The 26,936-nt window shown below is 43.4% G+C and overlaps 1 protein-coding gene across 1 annotated transcript; it reads right to left on the bottom strand.

The window, feature by feature from the left end:
- Positions 1-2,291: 2,291 nt before the first annotated feature.
- Positions 2,292-4,720, bottom strand: LOC105707816 (cAMP and cAMP-inhibited cGMP 3',5'-cyclic phosphodiesterase 10A-like). The gene has a single exon (XM_064364253.1). It carries the CDS (start codon positions 4,643-4,645, stop codon positions 2,327-2,329), a length of 2,319 nt encoding a protein of 772 aa, XP_064220323.1. The 5' UTR covers positions 4,646-4,720; the 3' UTR covers positions 2,292-2,326.
- Between the last annotated feature and the right edge of the window lie 22,216 nt (positions 4,721-26,936).

Below are 26,936 nucleotides of genomic sequence, written 5' to 3'. Positions count from 1 at the left end.
GGAACACTGTCAAGAAGGTAGAGAAATGATACATGAGTGGGAAGGCAGTCAGCAAAGGGCCTACCCGGGGCTTCATGGCATGTGACCATGGCAATCCCACAGTTAATGGGGATTAGCTGTGGGATTGTGCAGGTCACATGCCATAAAGGGCTCCTGCTTGATTTAATGCTGTGAGGTCTCTGCTTGAAATTCTCAATGATTTCATCCTTGAACTTTAGTATATGGGATGTAGAATACAAGCTGTATAATTTTGGTAATTCCACATACTAGTTAAATACTCTCATATTTGCATTTAAAACTGACATTGTACACTATAAAGATGGATGTTAAAACTCATTGCTAATAATTTAAAATTTTCATTTTCCTTACTTAGAACATTAAATAACAATTTTTTTAAATATCATGACAAATTTAGGGAAAGGCCATGGAAAAAAGGGGAAGTTTTACATTTCAATATGCTTAACAGCACTTTTCCCTTGATTTTTTAAAAAGTGGCCCTACATTTTCACAAATTATGTAGCCAGCCCTGGATGTGTTACTAAGCCTGTTAACACAGTGAATGAATGATACTTAATAAAGCAGAGAAGCTTGGTGAAAGTGACATAAAACACAGGTCTTTGAGCTATCCCACTTGAGGAATGAGGAGCTGGGGTATTTATACACCCACTCCCATCATGCCTCAGCTGAGAACTGCTGAGAGGAGATGGGGAGTTGTTAATTACACCTTGACTGGCTTGACAATAAGGACCAAAGGATGTGGACAGGATGTTGACAGCAATAACAAGGAGGACCTTAGGAACTCACAGTGCAATGCAGAAAGAACAGCAAGTGAGTAAACAGGCCGCTTCCCAAGTGTTTAGGTGTAGCTACAGAAAGAAACACAAGGGCTTTGGGAGAATAGAGGACAGGTCCCCAGCCAAGCCTGGCCACTCCACAGAAGCCCTCAGAGCACTGGTGCCTGGTCAGAGCATGCAGAGGATGGGTTTGACTGATGAAGAGGAGAGAAAATAAAACTCTAGGTAAGTGTCCTTATTTATTTTCTATCACTGCTGTAAAAAAACGATAGCAGATTTAGGGACTTAAAACAGCACAAATGTATGATGATTTTACTGCTTTGTCAAAGGTCTGGTACAGATTTCACTGGGCAATTAGCAAGGTGTCTGAGGACTGCATTCCATTCTGCATGAATTTTTCTCTCTCCTTCAGGTTGATAAAATTCAGTTCCCTCTAGTTCTGGGCTAAGGTCTCCATTTGATTCACAGCTGTCAGCTGAGACCCTTTCTTTCCCAGTTTCCAGAGGCCACCTACTTCCTTGGCTTGGACTCTTCGTCTGTCTTCAGAGTCAGCAGCAATGGGATGAGTCCCTCTCACACTTGGGATGTGTCCTGCCTCTGCTTCTACTGCTGCATCTCCCTGACCGACACCTCTCTGTATCTCTTCCACTCTTTTTTTTTTCTATTGAGGTGAAATTCATATAATATAAAATTAACAAAAGTGAACAATTCAGAGACATTTACTACATTCACAATGTGCAAACCACATTTTCATCACTTCGAAGTAAAACCCCTGACCCATTAAGCATTGAAACCCCCATTCTCTCCTCTCCTAAGCCCCTAGCAGCCACCAATCTACTTTCTGATTGTACGGATTTACCTATTCTACAGATTTAATATCAATAGAATTATACAATATGTGGCCCTCTGTGTCTGGTTTCTTTCACTTAGCATATTGTTTGAGAGGTTCATCCAGGCCATGATATGATCAGTACTTCAGACCTTTTTGTGGCTGAATCCTTTTCCATTGCCTGGGTAGACCGCAGTTCATTTATGAAAAACCATCTGTTGATGGACATTTGGGTTGTTCTCACCTTTTGGCTACTGTGATTAGTGCAGGTATGAACATGTGTTAGAGTACCTGTTTCTAATTCTTTTTTTTTTTTTTTTTTTTCCATTTTCAATCTTTATTAGAAAGATACAATGGAAAAGTACCCCTTCTGAAGAATTTTGGTCCATTTCCATTAAGGCCTCAGCAATACCAGCCTATTAGAAAAGGCTGCTTTGCAAGTCAAATGGAGTCACTTGGCCAGCTGATTTCTGAACATGGGGTGGTCCTGGTTGTTCAGTGTCTATGATGTCTCACAGAAGAGACTGGCAGGAAGTCCTTTGCTTGACTTATTTACTTGATGTCACCTTCTTGAAGAGGTCCGCACCCCAGTTAGCAGGTGTAGGTTCCCCCCCTACACCCCCCGCCCTGCCAAAAAAGGAAAAAATGTCAAAGAAGTAAGATGAGGATCTGTGGGTGGGACAGCGTGTCGGGTGATCAGGGCTCAGTCTTCATGTGCAGCTGCCTTCTGAGCCACGGAGGGGGATGAAATCCAAGTTGCAGTCTCCTCCCCTCGAATCACCTTCTCCCACTGACTGAGATTATCCCTGCATGCTTTAAGGAGAGGCTCCGTGGGAGGGAGGATCTGGGTAAGGGTTGTATAGCAGGGAATGGCTACAGCATTGTAGAACTCAAGCTGGCCTTGTGGGACTTCATCCTTCTTGTCTCTGTCCATCATAGGAATAGGCTGTATTCCCAATTTCTTCATTTCATCACCCTCAGCCCAGAATTCTGCATATATATCTTTTGCCATCAATTTTGTAACAGGCCACAGTTTTGTCACAGAGCAGAGATCACAGGCAGTCATCATCAAATCAATTACACGGTCTCTATGTGATTGATTATTAAGGTTTAGTGATCCGGTCTGGTATATCTCCTCCAACTGTTTCCTGTTTCCAAAGTATAAAGCAAGGTCTGTGGCGATGATGGCTTTGCGGATGATCTCAAGCACCTGCTCATATTCACTGGAGCTCAGGGTGGAGAAGATATTGTGCCCTTCCAACTGGAGAATGGACACCGTCTGGGAGAAGTGGTGCTGCTCCATGGTGGAGGTGGAGTAGAGAGCTGCAAGAGGGTGGTCAAACTTCTGCAGGTAGCTGTTAGTAAAGCCCCTGTGGTCCAGGTCATGACACAGACACGCAATCAGCAGTCCTTTGCGCTCAAGGTCTGTGAAAAGCGTGTGGTTGGTCTGAAGTATGGCGTACATGCAGTGCGCCACAGTGACCGCATGCTTCCAGTTGTGATAGGGAACTCGCCGGTAGTTCTTCTTCACAGACATAATAAAGTGACACAACTTTTCAAGCTCAAAGCAGGATGTCCCACAGGACCGATGAACCATATAGACAAAAATTCCAGGCCACATGTTTTCGAAAGGACCAATGTCAAAGTGGAATAATTCAATTTCTTTGCAGAGACGCACGGGAAGAGTGAATCGCATGAGGCCTTGCCACTCTTCTGCAGTACAAATGCTATGGTAGGACAGCTTTTCCATCGTTACCCGGTAAATGCACTCTGAGTGACGAATTCTATGACACATATTAGTACAGTGTAAGGCTAAAGCACAAAAGACGGAAAACATTTTAAAGTTATTTTCATCTGCTTTAGAGAAGGCACTGCCACTTATTTTGTTGACCATTTGCACAACACCTACCACGCTTCCTCGGCTGATGATGGGCATGCATAGGATGTTCCGCGTGGTGTAGCCTGTGTACAAGTCTACTTCTCTGTTAAAGCGTGGGTCCGCGTAGGCATCTAGAATGTTCAGGACTTCCCCTGTTCTTGCTACATGGCCAGCAATTCCTTTCTCTATTGAAAATCTTATCTCTTTGGTCTTCTTGAAGACAGGTTTTCCTTCCTTTTCCTCTCCAATATCAAAAAGGTCTGAATATAACTCCTTGTTCTTATGGTCTACCTGGAAAAGTGCACAACGATCGGCATTCACCAGGTTTTTTGCATATATCATTACGTGTTCAAGTAGAGAGTCTATTGCAACTATGTTATCACAATATGTTTTTGATACATCGAGTAGAAAGTCATTCAATTCAGTCAGTTTGGCAAGGCCTCTGCATACCTGCACCTGATGTATTGCTACTGAAGCCCAAGCAAGATTTGCTGTTGCAATCTCTTGGTGACTAAGACAGAAGGCTTCTTTACCCCAGTGCCGATACAGCTCAAGAATACCAATCAAGTCACCAACTGCAGTGACAACTGGTAGGCAAAGAACAGACTGGATGCGAGTCCTTGATTCCAGTCCAGTACCTCGTGGAAATCGCTCATCCCCAAGGATGTCTTCTACTAGCAGTGTTTTCCTGGACTTGGCCACATAAGCAGAGATGGTGGTGCCCTGGGTGATGGGCCCAGCAGGGATGAGGCGGGGTTTTCCTTCCTTTATCCTAGGTGGTATGAATATGCACAGGCTATTATTGCACTCTCCAAGGAAATACAGTGCAAATCCATCAGCTTTTGTGGCTATTTTTATGATGCTGCTCAGTTCATAGAGGAGTAGCTGGTTGTCTCCTCCTGCGTCCAGCCGTTGTTCTATGCAGCTGTTTAGTTCATACACAACTCCCTGCATATTCGTATCTTGGTACCTGCTGACTTCCTTAGGAGCCGATTCACCTTCTGATTTGTTGTTCTTCCTCTTCAGCCATTTCTCTACTCTCTCTGCACTAACACTTTCAGATACAAATTCATCTAATACCTTGGGGTGAAGAGAAAGATATGCCTTCACTTTTTCATCCGTAAAGCCATACAATGTTGCCATACCAGTTAACCGTCAACTGCTGGGTCACAGGCAGGAGCGGGAGTGCGTCTCTGGCCAACAACCCGGGGCTGGTGAGCGGGCCTTCACGGCCTCTTCCACAGACTTCCTCCCCGGTTTGGCATCAGTTACACAAACTCGCCTAGGAATGCAGACTTGTACAAATCCTTAGATTACTTTTTTTCTACCTGGAGGCAAAGGTAACAGGCTGATGGGGTCTCCCACAGCCAGACTCTCAGGCCCAGGATTGGCCAACTGCCTTCCCAACGGATTCCAACTGCCCTCCCAACGGATTCCAACTCTAATTCTTTGGGGTATATACCCCTAATCTATTTTTAAGGGTTTATATGATTATGTTGAGCCCACCCAGATAATCCAGGATAATCTCCTTATTTCCACCTGTAGATATGACATGTCACAGAGATTCCAGGTATTAGGTCACAGGCCTCCTTGGGAGACCATTTTTCTGCCTCCCTCAAGGCCAGTATGACCACAGTTTGGGAACAGTGTGGTGGCTACAAGAGTCTAAAAAACCTTTTGTGCTGATACTACACTAGTGCTTCTTAAATACGAAGACATAGGCAACCTGTTTAAAGAAACAGAACGTCGGCAGAGCTCAAGAATACATCCACTAGCCCCCAACCTGATAGAGAGTACGCTGGAGATTAACTGTGAGGTTAGCAATCATTGGCTCTGATAGGACCCAGAACACAGAGCTACACCCAGACACCAAGGTCTTGTAGCAGGACTGTGTAACGATAATCGTCCAATCAATCCAAACCATATTTTATGTAAATTTTTTAGATCACATCAAAAGAAAAGAAAATTTTTTTCTATTCCCATAGAATTCACATCTAAGAATTTGGGGTCCCTGGGTATCTGTCGATTCCACGGTGAGAAATACATGGCTAGTGCCTGATGGTTTCATTCATTTCTATGTCTCCAGTGCCCAGAACACTGCTTGGTGCATGGAGAGTCCTCAGGAAAGACTGCTGAATACACGGATGGGTTATAGGGAAATGGCAGAGGCAGGTGTGTGGGATGATACTGGCAGAGGCCTGATAGGCCACGGAGAGGTTTATTTAGAGTGTGTTCTGTACCATCTTTAAGAGTCATCTGAGGGTTCTTATTGTCTCGAGACCTCACTTGGTGACTAGCATTTACTTCTTTATGATACTTTCCATCTTCATTAACAGGGACAAGTAATGTGTTAAATCCCTTTGAAGGGACTAGGGCAAACGTGTCAGGAAAACATGTGTGGTTTTGAAGTGATGCCAGTGAAGAATTGGCCTCAGGACCTCTTCGATCTAGAAACTCTACCCTTCTCTTCTTTTACCCTTTCCTTCTAGAAAGTGCTGGGAGGTGCTGTGTATGAGATGTAAAAGATACCCAGCGAATCAGAATATTAAAAACAAAAACAAATCAAACTGGCCATGAGGATTGAATGTGGAGTCGATACACAACGCTCAGGACCTGTTTGGTCATAGTATCTCATTGCTTAGGGGAGGAGGGGGGGATTTTGTTGAGTCTTTTATAAGAAACAAATCCCTTAAGCCCAAATGAGGGAAGGAGACACTGTGGTCTGTTCTCCTTGGAATTAATGCAGCAAAGGCAGGCGGTGGTCCCAGACAGCATTCCTGAGACTTCTGAGAAGGAGAGACGTTTCATTCTTGAAATGTAAATACGCTATTTTCACTTTATTCTTTTAAACACAATTCAGCCCTGAAAATTGATCTGTCTATTGAAAGGAAAGCTGGCCTTAGCCAAAATGTCTGAATCCCACAACTGAAAATGCATTCAACAAATAGCCATTATTTCCTATTTGTATAAACATTTCTTTGTCCAAGCTCTAAAAACTTTGAAAATCTTCAGAAATTAGGCTGTGTCAATGTGTTTCAAGAGGACTGTCCGTGGAAATAAAGATGTAGCTCTTTCTCAATAACACAATTTCATGAAAACCCTTTTTTAAAATCAACTTGTATCAATACTTGAGTTCAAATTGAAAAATCTCAAGGATAAATTATTTGTAACTTGGTAGTTACAAACATTCTTTGTAACTTGGCAGTTACAGAGAAAAAAAAATGCACTGTGTTTCCAGACTCTAAATGTTAGACAAAGCCTAAGAACGGTGTGATTCACATTGCACTTTAACTGGGCATTGTGACTCCTCCACTCTCGTCCAAGTTTGGCCACCTGGAGCAGGTCACAGCTCTTCTCTGGGCTGAGCTCCCCTCACTGCAACAGGATGGAGTCACCAAGGGGTCTCTATCCCAGGAGTCTGTGAATTCTTTGCAACATATCTAAAGAACCCAAATATAGTCTATAATCCTGGAGATGTATTTAATCTCAGAAATAAACAATGTCTCTTCCCTTCCAAAATATACACTTTCTTTTGAAAAATAAATCTCTCCCAAGAAAGTATGGAAGACATTCTTTTTTATAGACCCCTCTAACATTACGGCACTAAGTGTTTCCACCTGTACCCAGCATGGACGTGGCCACTTAATCAAGATGTGATTATCTAGCTCAGAGTTTAGCCAGAGTATGTGTTTTAAAGAAATGGAGAGCTGAGCTACGTGGTCAATGGCAAAGAATTCCTGGTCTCCAGAGGACTCTCTATCCAACATCTTTATTGACAGTGAACGTTCAGAAGGTCATAAGCTTTCAAGGACAAATATGCTATAGCTGTAATAAGAAAGGACTGGCAGCACAAACACTCACCCCTCATGCTCCCCTGCTCAGCAAGTCCTCCTGGCTTTACCTCTAAAATATATCAAGCCTGTGCCCTGAAAATCCCTCAGTTGATGCTCTTATTCAGAATCCCTTTCCTCTCTTTTTTTAGTTATTGGTCTTGCCTCCAGGGCTCCCCTTTCTGAATCATCCTCCATGGAACCAGAGTAATATTTATAAAACAGGAATTTGACTACATCACTTCTCTGTTTGAAAACCTCCTACGGCCACTCCACAAGATTGAAGTTGGAGCTCTCCCACTTTAAAGAACTTTCAGAGAACTATATAATGTGGTCTCTTCTGCTTTATGTTCTAGCCTATGGTTGCCAGATTTAGCAAATAAAAACACAGAACACCAAGTTAAATTTAAATTCGCATAAACAGAAAATAGTATTGCATTTCTCATGCAATACCTGGGACATGCCAAACATATTCATCGTCTATCTGAGATGCGAATCGAACTGGGCCTCCTGTATGTTACCTGGCAGTAGCACTCCAGTTATGCTGCTCTAATCATTACTTCCCAAGCCACGCACTTGCCTGCCCTTCTGTAATTATTCATGCCCCTTCACTGCCTAAAGTACTACTTTCTCCTTCCCAACCTGAAAATTCCTATTCATCCTTTATCGCCCAGCACATCCTCTGTAAAGCTTCCCTGACAGCCAATATTATAAACCACTCCCTTCTCTGCTTCTATGTATTTGCCCTTCTATACTCTCCGCAGTGCTTTATAATTACTTATGAGTCACTCTCTTCCACTAGAATGAAAGATCCTCAAAGTGCAGAGACAGACTTTAGTCCCTCTTTCACCCCCCAACCCCCAGCTCAAGACCAGCATAGGAGAGAGGTTCAATGAACTGTATTAAATGAACGAAGAGTAAACCACTAAATAATAATTCGCGGGTAAGATTTCAAACACATTCTCCCACGCCCCATCAGAGTGAAATTCTGTGAAGAAAAGAATATTTTTAATGATTTAAATTCTCTTCATCAAGAAACTGGGCAGGGGCCCTAGAAACAGGTTTCCAAACTATGAAAGTAAACACCCCCTCCCCAAAAGTGTTTCCACCACCCTTCATACCCAGCCCAGCAGCGACTGCATTGCATTCAAGATCCCTTTTCGTAGGTAGGATCTCCAAATCCCCTGCTTCTCTGCAGGTTTTAATCTTGTCCACCCCTTTCCCAAATGTGAATGTGGACTGCAATTGACCTGAGTAACCAGTAATTTGTCTAGATTGCTCAGAACCGTCCTTGTCACCTGCCCCACTCACTCCACAGCACTCTGGTAGCCCCTCCACGGAGGACTTACACCTCTTGCTTTCTGCTCTGGGCTGTTCCAGGTGGCAGCTCCACTTCTAACACCCCATGGTCAGCACCCAGTGAAGACACACTGAATAACTTGGCACATGCACAGTCTCCCCTTGAATCCTATGCCTCCTTATTCATGCCAGTGTCCTTCCCTGACTGACCTCCTGGTCTCTATTCAGTCTCTCCTCTGTAGAGATTGATGTTCACCCCCAAAATGGAGCTCCTTAAAGTAGCATACCATCTTAAGCATCTGCAGAACTTCTGTGGCTCATTCATGGTATATTTTTTATTATATGAATGAATGAGTAAATGAATGAATGAATGAATGAATGAATCGTGCAAGTTCAAGAGCCATTCACTGAGAATCCAGTGAGAACCTAGATATAGGCATAGGATAATGATTACAATATAATTTCTAACTGCAAGGAGTTTGAAATCTAAGGTAGCAACACTAATAGTTTCAATCTTTCCTGGACATATATTTAACTTCAAAGATAATTTGCTATCACATGGAAGACATCCAATTGGTAGAAGAAAGGAAGAGTATTTTTTAAAGGATCTTCCTGACTGCTTATGCATTTACCCAAAAGATAAGCAGTATGTTAGAGTCTGGAATTACTCAGACCTACTGACCCTTCCCCACTTTGGTGAGTGTCCCTGTAACCCTTTGCAAGCAAGAGGAAGGGACATGAAAGTCAAGTGGTCCAATGAAGAGTAAGAAACACAGAGAATCCTCCAAAGCAGAGGATGTGCTCTACTGTGTTAAGAAGGCAAGAAATGTTAGCCACACAAAACAGGTCTGAAGAAATGATGAGTGTGCGGACAGCTGAAAGTGGGCGTTCGCATAGGGGGTGTAATCTTTATCTTTAATAGTGGTTAAATGAACCAGGACTATATTTTACTTTATTTTGTGTATTTATGTCTAGAAATTTTAAAATATTACTAAGCAAAGATATTGTTCAACGTATAAAGAAAATATTGGTGAGATTTGGTTAACTCTCGTGCGTTTAGGAAGCTAAGTATGATGGTGAGAACAACGAAAGACCTTTAAATTGTGTGCACCTTCTATGCAGCAAGTACTGAGCTGGCCTTTGACACACATAATCTCATATAAATCTCAGAACTGCCTTGAAAATAAGCATTATTAGCCTCTTCTTCAGAGGAAACTGCAGCTCGGGGAACATCTGCTGCATGTAATGTCACATAGCTAATAAGGGTCTCAGCGTACCTCACACTGAATTGCCTCTCTAAAGCCCGTGTCTTTTCACTCCCTAAGCCTCCATCTGACATGCATGAAGATTATGATCAGTCACTCAATCAACAATTTTTGGAATATGTGATGAGCACAGGGAAAGAGCAATATTTTGAGGCATTCCCTAGAAAGTGTACAAAGGTCCCTGATGAGTATCCTAGGATCATGGACTCAAGCACCAGCCCTCTGCCAACAAGCCCTGTGGTCTTGGACAAACCCCCTACCTCAGCTGGGTCTCATTGTCATCGTATGTTTTATCTGTGGTGACAATAGCCTCCCCACAATCACACAGAGTTGGTGTGAACATTGGATGAACCAATGTGTAAGAAAGTGTTTTTGTAAAGTGTCAAATGCTGTAGAAATTTGAAGTGCAAACTTGTTTTTTCTGAGAAGTCTTAAGGTAAATGGGGACTGGAATAATTACTGGAGGTTTTCTCGAGCAGGAAGTGGAGCGAGAAGAGGCAGAAGGAGCCCTGCGTTTTCAAGGGTCCCCTTCCCCTGAGTGAGGCCACCATGCACACAAAGGAAGCTGAGTCACCCCTGCTGGGCAGGACCCCTGCGGTCCCAAGGCCATCAATTGAGTCTTCCTGTGAGAAAGCGGAAACCCAAATCCTGCTGCCCCACGGCCCCTCCTGCTGCCAGCCCTGTGGTTGGCCAAGTCACCCTCAGGGCCCTGTGGTTCCCTTCTGTGGCTCAGCTAACAGAAACAGCCGGCGTGGTCCCTGCCCCACCAGCCCGCATGCTTCTCCGGGTGGGTGGTAAGAAGTCAGAGCAGCCACTGCAAACCCAGAGAGTCTGAAGCGACTCCTCTGTGGCTCTCGCCCTTGAATGCATTCTGCCTGCTGGGACAAGTGCCTGTCCAGCCTACTGGTTTGGTTGATTTTGAGGTCACATGCAGTAGGAGACCTTCACGGACCCATCTATGACGAGGATCTCATAGGAGGTAGAGGAGAGTATGATGAAGCCCTTATAGCTTTGAAGGCCAGAGGCCCTCTGTGAAGAACAGGAGCATCTCAGAGCCCCGACACACTCAGCAGACAGCTCAGACCCAGAGACCTGCGCAGCGTGGCAGAGAGACCAGTGTTCCTTCTGCCGGCTGCCTCTGTCTGGACACTCCTGGTCTTTTGGCCTGAGAAGCCAGAAGACAGAAAAGTTAAAGGGAGGCGGGTAGTCATTTAAGAAGATGATTTATTCAGGTATCAACAGGAATAAGAATCAAAACCTTCCTAGAGCTGTCCCCCAGGCCAGGGCAGATGGAACATGAAGGTTGTGGAGTGGCCTACACCAGGGGCCAACCTCCTGCCTCACCACTTCTTAGCCAGTGCCCTTGTACAAAGCAATATAAACTCTCTGGACTTCCATTATTTCTCTTATTCTAAGGAGGTGATATCTACCCTACCCTAATTCAGCCCCACATGGGCTGTTGTGAGCAAAAATGATATAACTAAGCAAACCATACATTCAAGTCCAACCCTCCAGTACCTTAGAAATTGACCTTATTTGAAAACAGAGTCTTTGCAGATTTAACCATGATAAGGTCATTAGGGTGGGCTCTAATCCAAGTGACTGGCGTCCTTATGTAAAAGGGAGATATGGACACAGATATAGACATGCAGAGGGAAGTGATGGGAAGAGACACAGGAAGAAGATGGCCACGTGAAAACAGAGGCCGTGTGTGATGTATTGGCAAGATAAAGAGCACCAAAGAAGGCAGCAAACCACCAAAAGCTAAAAGGAGGCAAGGGAGGATTCTCCCCAGAATCTCAGAGGACGCAAGGCACCGCTGGCACCTTGATTTTAGACATCCAGCCTCCAGAAAGGAGAGATGGCCTTAGGTTGTTCTCAGCCACCCAGTTTGTGCCTAGGAAACTAGGACACCTAGGAGTGTGAATTAAGGACTTTGGTTCAGCAAATATTCACTGAGTTCAGTTAGCAGGTAACACAGAGAGACAGACAATCACAATCCTTTATGAGAACTGATATACATTCAGAAGGGAATACAACTAACCACAGGGGACGAGGGCTGCAGGAAGCCCTCTTAGAGGAGACAATGGCTGAGTGAAATCTTTCTCATATGGGAAAATGCAAGTAATTTGATTTCTATAAATTTATAATCATTATTCTCAAGGCCAAAAGTATCCTTTTCACAATTATAAAGGAAGGGTATGAGGATCAGCCAATGAAAAATATGAATAGAATTTTTTTAAAAAAGGAGCTAAAACCATAAAACAAATTAAGAAAAAAATTCAAACTCTGGTCCCTGTTGAATTCAGATGATTCATCTGCTTGTTAAAGCAAGAACAATCACTATAGCTGTGGGTTCAAAATTATTAGGACTAGCCCTTTAAGATAGCTTCTAATTCCTTCCTTTTTTCTGACTCCACGTGGCATTTCACCAAGGCTGGGATTTGGCTCGGTTGTTTGTGTTTAGGCTCCTGAGAAGCTTTTTCTCACCTTCCGCATTGTCAACTCTCATTTAGATGACCCTCCCATGTACTCCCCAAGCCCCACTATTTTCCTCTACCTTAGGCCCACCCTAGTGTACTGTGTCAATTACATGTCAAGCAGATGCTATGGGAGCCCTTGCTGCAGGGATTTCTCTTTTCTATCACTGTATCCCCGAAGTCCGGCCCAAGACCTGGCATGGAGTAGTGTTCAATGCATGCCTGTAGAGGGGATTCTCAAAGGGCAACCATCCCAGAATGGCCCAGGTCACTGTTTCTCAATGGAATCCATAATGTTTTGGGATTTTGAGGCCATGAATTCAGATTGGAGAAGCACACATCTAGCTAGTAATAGACAAGTATTTGTGGTAGGATTGCATGATTTTACATATTTGTTTAGTTTAATTCAATTAGCGATGTTTTGAGTGCCTACTTTGCACCTGGTGCTGTGCTGGAAAAGAAAACATGGATGGGAAGAAATTTTTGTTGGCCTCAGTTACTGGTGTGTCTATACCTCATTCATTCCCAGAAGAGCTAGTGTTTTTTTTAAAGCCTTACTAGTAAGCTAATTCCACCTCCTTTCGTGTTAAAGGAAGAGAAAGTGAACCCAAGAGAGGTGAACTACAGGGAGCAGAGCACTGTGCTTACAAGCTCCAGGTTGGGAACCAGACCAGCATCCATCTCTTAGTAGAGATCTTGGGAAGTTCCTTACTCTCCCTGAGCCTTATTTACTTTATCTGCAGAAGGAAAATAATAACCACTGACTCAGAGCATTTATGACAATTGAATGAGACAATGCACCAAAGTCCTGAGTTCAGAACCTGGCACACAGTAAGACTTCAACAAACCTTAGCTTTGAATATTATGATCAAAGGCACACAGCTATTTAGTGGCAGAACTGGGACAATAAGCAAAGTTTTTTGACTCAACATATATCATTTGACTTTCCATGCAAAGCTTTATAAAATAACAACAATAACAGAAATTTTATTATTCTTCAGGGATGTACTGTGATACATACATGTATAAATATAAATAATATTACTTAACTATAAAAATTCTCTGACATTGTTTGGCTGTGTCCCCAATCAAATATTGAATTGTAGCTCCCATAATTCCCATGTGTCATGGGAGGGACCCAGTGGGAGGTAATTGAATCATGAGGGCGGGTCTTTCCCGTGCTGTTCTCTGGCTAGTGAATAAGTCTCATGAGATCTGATGGTTTCATAAAGGGGAGTTCCCCTGCACATGTTCTTTCTCTTGCCTGCCACCATGTAAGACATGACTTGGCTCCTCCTTTGCCTTCCACTATGAGGGTGAGGCCTCCCCAGCCACATGGAAGTGTGAGTCCATTAAACCTCTTTCCTTTATCAATTACCCAGTCCTGGGTATGTCTTTATTAGCAGCATGAGAACAGACTAATACAATCCCATAAAGGAGATATTCTGTTTCCTTTTCAGATAAGAAAATTGAAACTTTGCTAAGAGCACATAATTAGTGAAGGATGGAGCCAAGACTCACACCTGGGTTCTTGGTCTCCCCATCTCTCCATAGACAACCTTCAAGACATCTCCACTCTTGTCTGCAACCTCATGCCAACCCACATATTACTTTGGTGTAGAGTGTTTGCTGTATAGCCCCAGACATTTTACGTTCTGGACTTTTCTTTTTAAAATCACCAGGCTAAATTCACAAGTTCGTTCTAACAAAGGTTTTATCTGCTTATAAGTCTCTTTCTCAGTGGTTTTTTATTCTTCCATCTTAATGAGCAGCTGGAAATCTGAAATATACTGTAGCCCCACAGTTCCCCAAGAGGTTGCCTGAATATCTTCCTTACCTAAGTAATACAAAAGAATCAGTCAATCATTTATTCTACAAGTATTTTTGGAGCACCTTCTTTGTGCCAGCACATTCTAGGCATGTTGGACACAGGAGTAAACAAAATAGTAAAAAATTACTGCCCTCTAGGGCTTATCACCTAGTATCGGAGATGGACGTCGAACTAACTAATCAGATAAATAAACAAAGACATGAACACATAAGTATATGTAAAGTGCACTCTAGAGAGATAATGCAGGAGAATAGGGAATGTCAGAGTCAGGAAAGAGTGCCTAATCAATGCCTAATCAATGCTTGCATCGGCTGCCTTTTCTGTCGCAACATTGGTTGGTGCTGCAGAATACTTTCCCAATCACTATGCTGTTCACTCATTCAGCATATTCAATACAGACTTCAAGACATACCATGTGTCACACACTGCTACCTTCCCCTGATGGCTGCCTTCTTCCTCAAAGAGTCATTTCTCCTCTCCTTTCAAGTGTGTTATCAATCTATCACCCACCTTTTTAGGCTGATAAGAGAGAAAGGGAAAAGAAATCTTATTTCCACTGATTCAGGAAATATTAATGAGCCCTTAATAACCCTAAATATCATATGTACTGCATTTATCAAATATTTCCACAACCCTAATCTCCTATAGTGTCCAACAGAGTCATAATAAAGATACAGTAGGAACCATTTCATTCATTTTATTCATATTGTACCTTCTTTGGAATAAGATCTGAGATATTATTTATTATTACAAAAAATAATAACCAGTAGGATTATTATAACCATTTTATAGATGAAGAAGCATAGTTTGAGAAAGTGTATAGGACTTGCCTGACATCACACAGCAAACAATACAACTGGAATCAAAACTCCGGTCTTCTAACTCCAAATCCACACTTTCCTCTGCCCCACACAATTGCCATGTTTGGTCCCTTGCCAAGTCCTCTAGGTGCAATGATGAAGCAGAAGAAGTTCTGCTCTCATGAACTGTAAACTCCCGTAAAGACCATAAAGCAAGACTTAGAACAGCTGTAACAGGAGATGGTGGTATTTGGGGAGGGATGCATGGAAGTTTGAAGGAGCATGAGCTTACATGCAACGTCAGTTGTGAGAGTCATAAAAGAAAGGATTGGTGGAGGAGGTGGTAGGAAGCAGACTACTTAAAGTCAAGAAAAAGTATTTCAGGTTGAAGGAGTATTAATTGGCCAACATGTTAGAAAACACTGGCCAAAAACATCACAGTATCCCCTCCTCTCTCTCTTATTCACATAAATTACTTGGCTTTCCCAAACTACTATAAGCCAGAAGTTTCTCAGGGGATGTTCTGATTCTCTTTCACACCTGGATTACTTCCAGGTAGACTAAAGGAAATGGGAAAAAACAATCATGTATTGAGAACCTACTATATACCATAAATTGCTGCATCATTTAATCCTCACAGTAGCTCTGCCAGGTAAATAGAATCCCCCATATTATAAGTGAAGAAAGTGAAGCACAAAGACTTAGTTGATGTGCCCGAAGTCAAACAACTAACAAGCAAGAAACTGATTTGAACTCAGGACTGTTGGAAGTCACAGCCAGGTCTCTCTGTGATTCCAAACTTTGAACCACATTACACAGCTGAGGATCAAGGAGTGCCTGTTCTGTGAATGTGAAGTTCTGAGTAAATAAATTCAGGACCTGGTGAAGAATCAGCAAGTCGAGTTGATCTAAATTAGATTTATGAAACTAAATCACAAAGAAAATGTTACAAATAAAAAGAAATATACAATTTAATGTATCCAAGTATAAATCCTTTTTTTTTTTTTTTTTTTTAGACAGAGTCTCGCTCTGTTGCCCAGGCTGGAGGGCAGTGGTGTGATCTCAGCTCATTGCAACCCCTACCTCCCCAGTTCAAGAGATTATCCTGCCTCAGCCTCCAAGGAGCTGGGATTACAGGTGTACACCACCATGCCAGGCTAATTTTTGTATTTTTAGTAGAGAGGAAGTTTTGCCATGTTGGCCAGGCTGGCCTTGAACTTCTGATCTCAAGCGATCTGCCCACTTTGGCCTCCCAAAGTGCTGGGATTACAGGAGTGAGCCACCGAGCCCAGTGAAGTATAAATTCTTTATGCAAGATTTTTCCATGTGGTAGAAGTTTCTCTAATCATATTTTTTTCTGCATTCCGTAAGAAAGGCTGCTAAGATATGATGGGTTCCTGTTTAAGTTTGTGTCTATCAGATCCCACAAAAGCAATTATGATCGTCCATTGATTCATGAATGTGAATGTGGACATCATTAAATATTTACACAAACACATTGATTACTTATATTTATAAGCCTATGGGAAGCACCAGGCTGTTCTTTAGCACGACGTTGGAAAAAATAAGGTTCTTTGCAAATACAGTAATCAGCCCATATTCACTACTCATTAGACTAACTCTTGAAATAATCTTCAGTTTGTTTGCAAAGATGATTCACATCTGCACCAGCACAGCTGTGGTGGAGGCAGAGTGTGTGTGTGTAGAAGGAAGTGCTCTTTGGGCTACAAATCCAGAGTAGCTTTCGGCGTTTACAGGAACAGGAGCAAACCCAGTAACAACAGTAACAGCAGCAGCAACTGTAGCAAAATTCATTTCCAGCAGACCAACTCTGCCTCTGTCAATGCTGAGGTATAGGGTAAATGGTACTGTCCCTGGAGGTTTTGATAGCAAAAGATACTAAGCAAGTTGTCTTCTCTCTTTTTATCCCACCTTTATCGCTGGATTTTGATGGTAAAAGGGTTAAAACTATCGAATTCCCAGAGGATCATTAGTATGACTGGATTCAATGCTGATAAGCACAGCATTCAATTTGTGTTTCAAAATATCAAAGTGGCATAAACTGTTGTTATTTGTTTGTTTACTGATGTCAGTCTGAAGGTTCTATAGTTTGCAAAACATGCCTGTGAGTGAGCAGACAGGAAAAAAAAATGGAGACATGAAATTTCGAATCAAGAGTGAATTAGAATCAGTTGCAAGAGTTTTTTTTTTTTTTTTTTTTTTTTTTTTTGAGACAGAGTCATGCTCTGTCACCCAGACTGGAGTGCAGTGGTAGAATCTCTGCTGACTGCAACTTCCACCTCCCGTGTTCAAGTGATTCTCCTGCCTCAGCCTCCCTAGTAGCTGGGACTACAGGCACCTGCCACCATGCCTGGCTAATTTTGTATTTTTTAGTAGAGACAGGGCTTCACTATATGTTGGCCAGGCTGGTCTCGAACTCCTGACTTCAGGTGATCACCCACCTCAGCCTCTCAAAGTAGTAGGATTATAGGTGTGAACCTCCATGCCCCGCCAAGATGTTTTATTAACCCATGAACTTCCTGGATTTATTTTTTCCCAGCACTACACAAAAGGTATTTGCAACTTTTGTGTAACCCTGGTGCCATCTATTTCCACTCTTCTCAATCAGCTTAAGGAGAGAAAAAAATTCTAATAACAATATTAATGTCAAATGCAAACTTTATCTAGAAACAACTTTATTCAGAAACACAAATTGGAACAATTATACTCTTCCACATTTGATGTCTGTTGGTTGATACTGCAGTCAGTGTAAGGTTGTGTGTGTGCATGCGTGTGACAAAGGAGAGGGCAGGGTGGAAGAACTAAGGATTCACTTCAAGTAGGAAAAGATTAAGTTAGGAAGTCAACTCCATCTGAAACTGAATGACAAGGACCATTGCTTCCAAAGGGACACTACAAATAAAAGGTGAAAGCCATTAGAAATTATTTCCTGATACAGCCGCTAAGAGTAGGTTAAGGCCATAACGGAAGAAAACCTACATTCCTCGAGTACCTGCTGGTGCTGAGTGACACACTAACAACCATCTGTCCCAGATCAAGATCCCTGGAACCAGACTCTGAGGGAGAGAGTTGCACACAGAGGAATGTTCCTGGAAGGTACACCTCAAACAAAATGAAGAAGCAGGTCTGGGCAGAAGGGGAAACCGAGCAACAGTGCAGTTGCCACTGAGCCTTCGCTGGGCCCTCTGGGGGCTCTGGATCCAGCATCGCCCTTCTCCAGATCCCTGCTTGAGGCACAGAGCCTATACCTTTGTATCCTTGCATCAGTCGGCCATGACAAGAGCTACCCTCTACAGGGTAGGAAACCTTGATTAAGGTCATTCCCTCCCTACAGCCAAGGGCAACTCTGAGTGAGGTGGACTGTGAACCAGCGGCAGTGGTTGGTATTTTCAGCAGCTGGGCACTTGGCATGTTGACCTTGGAGAAGGGATCCAGCCTGAACAGCACAGCCTTTCTTAAGTCACCCCTTGTGGCATTCAGATTCACCTGCTTCCTCTGGTAAGTTTGCCCCTTTGGGGAACAGCTTCTCCAGGGTTCTGATTTGTCTTGTTCCCAGGAAAAACTTAAATGAGGGGATTTGTGGTACAAAATACAATCCCCACAGCTGCCACTGATCTCCTGACTGTAAATGATACTCACCACCCCTCTTCTCCAAGGTATCAGTCAGGGCTTTCCAAAGAAACAAAACTTATGAGAGAGAGAGAGAGAAAGAGAAAGATAGAGAGAGGAGGAGGAGATAGGTAAAAGATGACAGAAACATGACAGATAAATGATAGATGATAGTGAATAAATAGATGGATGGATGGATATAGATGGAAGGATGATAGGTAGATGGATAGATTAGACAGACAGACAATAGATAGATATACATACATGGATGGATGGATGGATGGATGGCTGGATGGATGGATGGATGGATGGAAATAGAGATACAGAGAGAGAGTTTTATCTTAAAGAATTGGCTGGTGTAATTATTGAGACCAACAAGTCCTAAATCTGCAGGTGGCCAGCAGGCTGGAGACACAGGAAAGAGCTGATGACAAAGTCTGAGTCCAAAGCTATCTGCTGACAACATTTCCTCTTCCTTGGGGAACATCAGTCTTTTTTCTCCTAAGGCCTTCAACTGATTGGATGGGGCCACCTCACATTAAGAAGGGTTATCTGCCTCACTTAAATCAGTCTACTGATTTAGATGTTAATCTCAACTAAAAAGCATCTTCACAGCAACCTCCAGATTAGTATTTGACCAAATATCTGGGCCATGGCCTACCAAGTTGACAGATCAAGTAAACCAACACATCCAGCATCCATTTTAATTTCCCCTTATCTTGACCTGGCATCTCTGCTGGTGACCTATGGGTGACCCAGACCCTCATCCCTGAAGGGTCTGAGCCCTTGGCTACCAGTTACCTGTGGCTTTGCTGTGGTCTGTGACTACAAACTGCAGAACCAGCAGGAAAGCCTAAATGGGGGCCCAAAGACAGTTCAAGGATGGCTCCATGCAAACATCACCCACTTCTGGGAAACTCCTTGACGTGGTGCCTAATTGACAGAAGTCAGTAGCAACCCTCCTGCCCATTAAAATGCACTGGCCTCACATTAGTAGGCATTCCCCAAGCACCTGCACTGTACCCGGGCATCTGCACTGGGTGCTGAGACCTCAGAGTTGAATAACACACCATTCTCATCTTGAATGAGCACACAGACCAGGGAGTAGAAAGAATGGCAAACAAATTAATGAGTTACAGTGTTCCAGAAACTCTGCCTAAGTCTGCATGGGATGCAAAGAACATGTAAAGGAGAGAGCAACCCATGCTCCCTGGGGCAAGAAGAAAGGAATGCCAATCTCCCAAAAGAAAGGAGGTGGTTGTTACTGTAAGAGGAATGGAATGCTAAAAATCAACAGATGTCCACAGCACTAATAATAAAGTACCAAGTTTTTAAATGTTACTTTTTTCATAAATTAGAGCACATGAAAGGTTATCCCCATCATAATGTCACTCTCACTGGCATAGCAATATGTGCTCCAAAATGGGAAAGGAAGGAATGAAATTAGAGTGAACAGCTGGGGACAGGGCTGGGAAAGGCACCCAGCAGATGTTCGCTGAGTCCCAGGTCCTGGGCACTGTGCTAGGCACGTGGGAGGAAACAGAATGAGACCCCTGTCCTGTGTCACCTCAAGAGCAGGAGTGAAAACGACCAAACCAAGGCAGGTAGCCCCAGCCACCAAGACCTCAGACCATTCAGAAATGGGATCTGCAAAAACAGGACCTTCTACTTCCATTCTAGAGAAAACTGCTATTTGATTTTGCTTTCTTCTCTGCCAACTTCCAGATCAGGAAAAGACATTTTGCTCAACAAAATTGCTATCTGAGTCTGTCAGTCTATTGCTTCCCCCACCTACAAGAAGGACCCGTTTCAAACCCTCACCGGGGCTGTTGGGATTTTCAGATTCTGCTCGGGGACTGTGGGGATTTGTTTCACGATCTTGTTGGAAAAAAAAAATTAAATAAATAAATTGGTGGCATTGCAACTGCTGTTGTTTTGAAATGTTTCGGCTTTATTTTGAGGCTTGTATTTTATGAGTATCTGTTTCTACATTTGGAGCTCATGCAATATGCATGGCTTCTTTATGAGATGTGATATGCATTTGTGGAGACTGCATTGCCTGCCAGACTTTGTTGAGAAAATACATTTCAGTTACACCTGACCGGAAAACCATCTGCCCGTGCCGCGTGGACACATGGCCGATACTGGGATAGCATGGGAAGTCCCAACAATTGCTCAAGAATCTCTCAGCTAGAAGACATCCCAGAAGAGAAGTGATAGATTATGACTCTTGAGAATACTTATTATCTGAAATAAATATAAATTTTTAATGGGCCGGGCGCGGTGGCTCAAGCCTGTAATCCCAGCACTTTGGGAGGCCGAGGCGGGTGGATCACGAGGTCAAGAGATCGAGACCATCCTGGTCAACATGGTGAAACCCCGTCTCTACTAATACAAAAAAAAGACTAGCTGGGCATGGTGGCGCGTGCCTGTAATCCCAGCTACTCAGGAGGCTGAGGCAGGAGAATTGCCTGAACCCAGGAGGCGGAGGTTGCGGTGAGCCGAGATCGCGCCATTGCACTCCAGTCTGGGTAACGAGCGAAACTCCGTCTCAAAAAAAAAAAAAAAAAAAAAAAATTTTTAATGACCTTTTCAAGGTAAAGTGACAAGTAATTGAAGATTTTTGAGGGATAGCAAATGGTAACCAATTCCTAACTAGAATTCTTCCTCTCAAGCTGTGTGAAGGGTAACAGGAGCAAAAGCATGAGTATGCAGCTGAAAACGACTAAAAAGTGGTGAAAATTATTAGTATTCTTGTTTCTCACTTCATAGTATTATTGCCTAGCACGGGGCCTGGCACATACTGAGTACTCAAAAAATGGCAGCTACATTTTGCTATTTTTAATACTGTATTTGAACCTTCAGCACTTGGCTCAGGACCTGGGACACAGTAGGCACTTAGCAAATGTCTATCAAGTGCATGAATGAATAGCAGGCAGAGCTGGCATTTGGCTGCAAACTCCTTGGCAGATTATGATACTAATAGTCTTTCTCTTGACTCAGCTACAAAGATCCAGATGATGGGCCACTAGGAGCCTCTTTCTGGAGAAGATGGCCCCATCAAACCTGAAGATTCCAAAGCTCTGGCTGAAACTGTAGCTACAGACACTGCATGTAGAATTGGCATTGAATTCCCTCCCTGCCAAGTCCTGAGCAAGCTTGGTGGTAGGCTTAAGGCTGCTTCTCAAATTCAGTGGGATGCTGATTGAAGATCTCAGTTGAAAATACACTTTGTACATGCAGAGCACACCCACGGTGGCTTTAATCACAGTCCAAAGGAAAGGGAACTTGTTCTGTTTTGTTGCTCTGAGCCTATGCCCACATCCTCTGCAGGCCAGTAGCAGCAACACCTAGCAGGGAGCAGCAGAAACCCTCTGGGGTGTTCATCCTTCCATGCATGCAAATGAGAAGTGAAAATAGATTCCTCTTGTCTCCTTGTAATACTGCTTTTCTCTCCCGTTTCTTCTTCATCTCTCTCTCCCTTTTGGGTTCCTTAGTGGTTGTGGTCTCCTAGATGCTAAAACTCATCATTACCCTCTATCATCGTTTAGACGTTCCTTGCTTATCCTGGATAGAAGTTCATGATGGTAAAAAATATGGCAATTAGCATTTCATGGGCACCAAGAAGGGATAAGTGATTTCTTTATATCGATCCCAAGCCACACAAGGTGGACTTTATGATTCTCATTGTATATGAAGAAACTGAGTCTAGAGAGGCTAGTGAGCTTCAATTTGAAACCAAATTCGTCTGTCTCCCAAGACCAAGCTTCTCTAAGCATTATTTCCAACAGGGGGAGAATGGGAGTCAGACAGCCTATATTTTATCATAAAGGACTAAGCAGGTCTCCATTTTCAGAGCACTTGGAGAAGTTCTTTAGCAATGGCAGTGTTCAGTGTTCCCTCCTCTTTCATTGTTTCCATCCAAAAATCCATCTATCTGATCCTGTCAAATGAATATTTTGGCCAACCGCCCTTCTAGGTCCTCAGCTTTTTCACATGCTGTCTTCTGGAATTCCTGTTCCCATTTCTGGAATAGGACAAATAACACAAGAAGAACAAAGAACATCGGATCTAACCCATACTTCCACACTTAGAAGTTTTATGACCTTGGAAGAATTGTATCACTTCCATGATCCTCAGTCTCCCTTTCTGTTAACCAGGAACTAAGTGATTCTACCACCCCACAGGGTTTCCATGTGAATTACATGACTCCCACCCTGTGAGCTTCAATTCCTTAGAAGATCCTGGAGAAGGCAACTTAGTTTCACTGACTAAGAGATGGAGTTTTAGCATTGATCTGTTCCTTCACACCACAGACCCTACCTGTTTCTCAAAATATTTTCCTGTGTGCCTTGTTCTTTCGAGCAAAGTTTACTCCAAATCCTGAAGTTCATCCCTGGCAAGGTCTACAGAGCCTTGGGCTTCTCAAAGTCACCAACCTCCTGGAAGCCCAGGCTTTTTATGCACCTGTATTATAACATCAGTTCTGCCTGCTAGTATCTGCCCTCATACCCTAGGTCCATTGAGGGCGAATAGCAGCCTGAATCAGGCTGAACTCTACCACATCCCTCAGACACTGCAATTTGGACTCTCGACTCTGCACCTTAGGGACAGGCTAAAGCCTACTTTATTCTCTTAGCACCAATCTTGTTCTCAGGGCAGACTTTTGAAGTCGGAAAAACCTGAGCTTAAATTCTGACCCTGTGTTCTCTTGCTATGGGATCTTGGGTAAATTCTTCATTATTGATGGTTTTATGGTTTTGGTGATTGGCTTTGCGCATATGCAAACCAACTGGCACATAATAAATACTCCTATATTTTTTTTCCATCAACACCCATCATCTTTCCCATAAGAGCATTGTGCAAGGTCCACTATTGTTTCTTTCCCTTCTCCTTTTTTTTTCTTTGTATAGACAGCGTCTCCCTCTCTTGCTCAGTCTGGGGGACAGTGGTGCAATCATAACTCACTGTAGCCGTGAACTCCTAGCCTCAAGCAATCCTTCCACCATGTGCTAGTATTGTAGGCATGAGCCATCATTCCCAGCCTGGTCCAGCATTCTTTATAGCTGAATTCATCCAAATTAAGATAGGTTAGATAAGAAGCATTATCTGAAAGTGTCTGACATATAACAAGAGCTCAATAAATATCAGTTGTTGCTGCTGTATTATTTCATCATCATTGTTATCATCCTCATTATCATTATCTACTATGTATGGAGCCTCTTCTATGTGCTAAAACCTGTAGTGGGTACTTGATAAAAACTATTTCTAATCACTGTAACTCTGCAAGGTAGAAATCATTATCCTTTCTCCTACAGACAAGGAAATTGAAGCTCAAGAGAGAAACTGACAGACTCCAAGCCGCACAGCTAGTTAAGTGGCCAAGTCAGGACTGTCTAATTGGATCTAACCAATTTGTAATCCCCGTTTAAGAACGGAGTGAAAGAGAAACATAAAAACATAAGGGGATTCCTGCTGTCCCACGAGAGCACTCGGAAGAACAAGGTTAGGTACATCCAACTAGGACCCACGCAAAGAACTGAGAACGGAGCTTCTGGAAGAGAGAGGACGCATGCAGGGGAGCTGGAGGACACCTCCAGGGCAGAGTGGGCTTGAGCTGGACCTGAAGATGTGGAGAACAAAGGAGAACTTCCAGGAGCTTGAGCAAGAGGAGACAGGGATGGGGTAAGAATGTCGGGGAGCAGCCACCAATACTCACTGAGCATCTACTGTGTTCCTGTTCAGGGCGGACAGCAGGCATAAGAGCTCGCTGAATCCCGACAGAACTATCATGTGGGTATCTTTTATCCCCACTTTACAGCGGAAGTAGCCCAGTCATACAAGTAATAAGTATGAAAGCAAAGGTGAAAAGGGGCAGGGCGTATGCAGGGAATGATTCTACTTCAGCACGTCCCTAGGAAGTCCCTTTACCAAGTACTCACGAAGGAGAAATTACCAGGTCACTTTCACCCCAAGTGCAGCATACTATCTCAGAATTTCATTTTGTTCTCAGTATTTGCCTGTTCAGCCTGGGTAGCGGGCTTCACATGTAGAACAAAGGTGTCCATTCTTTCTCGATTCAATAGTGTGGATCTCATGATTTCATTCATTCCCTCAACCAACCAACCAACCTTCATGACCTTCTCTTACTGTGTGTCTCCTGTTATAGAGGCTAGGGCATGAAGATCAGTCACTCCAGAGACGCTGCCTTCAAAGCTGCTCGGCCATGGCTCCTGAACTCATGCTAAATGTTGTGCTGTCACCAAATGAACATAATGGTGAGTGCATTGAATGTTAATTACAGCATGGAGTAAACTCAGCTATACCATGTTTCATCATCTACTTTTCTTGATTGTCCAATCTGTAATCCACTGACCAGCCATAAATACTTATAATTATTTTCTTTCATCATGCTCAAAACCACTAATTAGAGTAATTACTGCAAAGTATAGTTAACATGAATCAAGCTGGCATGAAGCAAATCATACCCTATTCCCCATTTTGCCTTTCCTCGAGGTCCTTAGTCTTGTCTTAGTTTCCCAGGCCAAGATCCACTCAATTTGCTGACATGTTTCAATTACCTGATAGGCCACACCCTCCTATCCGCTGTGACTTTAGGCAGGGTAAACACAGATAATGAATATTTCCATAGATTCATATTTGGCTGGTCAGATCTCTGATAATTTCCAACTCCCTTGTAACCAACTATGATCTCTCATCTCATGTAGCTTAATTTTATGGCCTGGATCCCAGGCCTGAAGGCTCGAGTGTCTGTTGCTTTGTCATGACAGTCCCATTAGCATGAAGATTTATTTTTAAAGACATTGCCCCCGGCACACAAAGAGAAATGGTGTACAGTAGTAAAAAGAGCTCAGCCCGTGAGATGTGCATTCAGTGCAAGGCCCGCGGCACTCACTCACTCTGGAGCAGGGGCTGTCACTTCAACCCGCTAAGCCTGGGGTCCCTCAGTGGCACGGGTGAATGCTAATACCTGTCTCAGAGGATGGGTGGGGTGTGGACATGAGGGTGCTTTATAAGCTGTTAAGCACTCTCCAGTTGGAATTCTTTTGACTCTGTAAAGCTCCGGTCATATTGTGAATAGGGAAAGAAGTAGTAGAGTCCATAAGGAAAGAAATGCATTTCATGTCACAGGCTCTGATTTTACGTTCATAGGCGTTTCAGTGGTGGTGGTGATGACGGTGGTGGTGTTTCATTGTTGATGGGTTTGTTCTTTCAGAAAATCCACCTGCATCCTCAATCATCCTCACTCATGCCTTAAAATGAATCTACACAGAACAAGTTGGCAGGTCCCCTTCCTTGCCCTCAGGTGGTGGCACTAGCCTGATCCGCACCTGATACTCCAGGCACATCTGCTCCTGATGCTCCCCACACCCCACCAACATAGTCAGAGCCAAGGGCTGCTGCCAACTCAGAAGCCAATTTACCAGGAAGCCCATGAGGTTTAGGCCCCAGGACACTTCACTTGGGCAGATCCTTTCCAAAGCCCTGAACTCTGCTCCCCCAAACGCATATATTGAAGCTCTAACCCCAAGTATATCAGAATGTGACTATATTTGGACATACAGTCTTTAAAGAGGTAACTAAATGAAAATGAGGTCACTAGGGTGGGTCCTAATCCAATCTGACTAGTGTCCTTGCAAGAAGAGATTAGTATATGCACCTACTATGTACTCACAAAAATTAAAAATCAGAAAAGAAAGAACAAAATAAAAAGAGATTAGGATACAGACACACACAAACGGATGGCCACGTGAGGCCACAGGGAGAAGGCAGCCACCTGCAATCCCAGAAGAGAGGTTCAAAAGAAACCAACCTGCCAACACCATGAGCTCAGACTCCCAGCCTCCAGAATCTCTGTTGCTTCTGCAATGTCTGTTGTGTAAGCCATGCAGCCTGTGGTACTTTGTTTTGGCAGCTAGGGCCATTTGTCTATTCTTTTTTTTTTAAAGGTCACCAAAAATGTAAAAACCCCAAGCCCCGCAGAGCCTGCTCCGCCTCGATATGAACACGATTGGCTCACACACCAATGTCGGGCCAGAGCTGATCAGAAATGGAAGTATGGGAAGAGAGTGGAAGTGAGATGCATTTTACTGCAGAGACAGAATGAGATCTTCATATGGGGAAGGAAGAACAGGTCCTGAAACAAAGGGCCGATTTTCACTTTGACTCAGTTTCCATCAGGGCAAACCCGTTCTCAAGTCCTGTGCAGCGCGTGTCCCCCGCTCAGCTTCCGGTCCCTTTAGTTGCGTGTACCAGACATCCCTACTCCACCAGTGTG

Source organism: Aotus nancymaae, unplaced genomic scaffold (assembly GCF_030222135.1).
Source record: "Aotus nancymaae isolate 86718 unplaced genomic scaffold, 86718_ANA_hifiasm-v0.15.2.pri h1tg000057l, whole genome shotgun sequence".
Taxonomy (NCBI): Eukaryota; Metazoa; Chordata; class Mammalia; order Primates; family Aotidae; genus Aotus; species Aotus nancymaae.
This window is presented reverse-complemented; position numbering and strand designations above follow the sequence as displayed.

What these genes read in the sequence shown, in the direction of transcription:
- LOC105707816 (XM_064364253.1), bottom strand. Translation starts at nt 4,645, where the DNA reads ATGGCAACATTGTATGGCTTTACGGATGAAAAAGTGAAGGCATATCTT.